At 64.4% G+C, this 1,655-nt stretch overlaps 1 protein-coding gene across 1 annotated transcript; it reads right to left on the bottom strand.

The window, feature by feature from the left end:
- Positions 1 to 12: 12 nt before the first annotated feature.
- On the bottom strand, positions 13 to 1,596 carry LOC120860070 (protein RCC2-like; the record flags this gene model as incomplete). The annotated part of the gene is made up of 2 exons (XM_040235909.1): positions 1,410 to 1,596; positions 13 to 386 (listed from the first exon to the last, which is right to left on the bottom strand). A coding segment is annotated over exon 2 (367 nt), but the record flags the coding sequence as incomplete, so codon positions are not given.
- Between the last annotated feature and the right edge of the window lie 59 nt (positions 1,597 to 1,655).

The raw sequence follows: 1,655 nt of genomic DNA, 5'->3' as shown, positions 1-1,655 counted from the left end.
TCAGCCCGCGGCCTGCGCCGGCCCCGCCGCCCCCGGCCGGGACGCACGGTGACGCGCCGCGGCCCTCGCCCGCCGCCCCCCGGCTCGGCCCCGCACTCACGACGCGCTCCTTGGTGTGCTCGGGCTCGGTGATGACCGCGGCCGCGCCGCCGGCCTTGGTCGCCGCGGGCCGCGCCGCGCGCTTTCCCCCGCCGGGGGCCCCGTCGAGCTCCAGGCCGTCCTCGTCGCCGCTACTGCCCCCGCCGCTGCTGCTGCTGCAGCGCTCCGGCCTCTCTCGCTTCCTGCCGGCCGGGCCGCCGCGCTTCCTGGGCCCCGCACGGGCCGTGCCGTTGCCCGAGCTCGGCTCCTCCCAGGCCGCCGCCGCCTTCTTCCTGGGCATGGTCGCGCTGGAGGAGACACGGGGCAGCGGCGCACAATGGACGGGTTATAAACCGCGCGGGGGGAGGGGAGCCAGCCGAGCCCGCGGCCTCCACTTCCTCCCCTGCCCGCCCCGAAGTGGCGGCCACGGGGCGGGCGGAGAGGGGGCGAGCCCGGAGGAAATCGCGCCGCCTCCGGGGAATCCCGCACGGGAGCCCAGGTCCCCGACTGCAATCCGCTCAAGGAAAGAACAAATAAATGGGAGGCCCCCAAGGCCCATCCTCAAGTTAGCTTTGCCCACATCGCATCCTAATTGCAGCCCGGTGCCCAAAAAAGTAATGGGAGAGAAAAAGGAAATCTCTGGTCCACCAGGTTTTCATTACGGAAGGCCTGGGGGCACTTCAGAGGTCTCCCTTCGGCACCTGGGGGGTGAAGGAGCTTACCCCTCCCCGGCTGCCCCACCTGCTGCTTTTGTCTCCGCGCCCCCCTCCCCAAGCCCACTCAAATATACTTCTCTTAACCGCCCGCCTGAATCCCCAATTCTGCTCCAGCCAGGGGGTTCCGACCTCGGGCCCTAAGGAGCCGAATCCCCCCGGGGGGGGACTGTCCCCCGCGGAGAAGTGAGGGGCGGCGCGAATAAAGCTGGCCCCCAGCCCCAAACACCTGCTCGCAGACACGAAAAATAAGAACTTTAATGGAGCTCTCCTGTCTCCCAGCCCCTCCCCGAGCGTGCGGCTCGGCCGGTCCCGCGATCCCAGCTGCCAAGTGGCCGGCTCCGCCGCTACCTTCCCCAGCGTCCCCGCGCCTCAGCCCTGTCTGCCCTTTTTTTTTTTTATTGATTTTGAACAATGGGATCTCTGTCTGTCTCCGATTAAACCACGTGGATCCGCCTTCCTTCCCCTTTTTATTCATTCAATTCCCCCATCCCCCTTCTCCATTTTTTTTTTTTTTACCATTTCTCCTCTTTAAAAAGAAGAGGGAAAAAAAAAGCAAAAACAAACTTTCCCAGACCCCGCAAACTGATCGCTGTCGATTTCATTTTCAGCCCCTACCTGCTCAGAGTGATGAGAAACCGGAGAGAAAAAGGAAGAGGAGAGGCTAAAAGACGAACCGAAGGGCTTTTTTTTCTCCCCGGCCCAGACGAGGGCTCCAGCCCACTCACCAGATACACTTAAAATGTAAATACGAGCTTCCAGAACAAATGCTACAACACAAAACAGAAACACATGTGCGGCCGGGCGGCAAGCGAGCGCGGCAGCGCGGGCGGCGCGGGGCCCGGGGCGCGCGCGCCCCCTGCC

The sequence above is a fragment of the Oryx dammah genome, unplaced genomic scaffold (assembly GCF_014754425.2).
Source record: "Oryx dammah isolate SB20612 unplaced genomic scaffold, SCBI_Odam_1.1 HiC_scaffold_7386, whole genome shotgun sequence".
Lineage (NCBI taxonomy): Eukaryota > Metazoa > Chordata > Mammalia > Artiodactyla > Bovidae > Oryx > Oryx dammah.
This window is presented reverse-complemented; position numbering and strand designations above follow the sequence as displayed.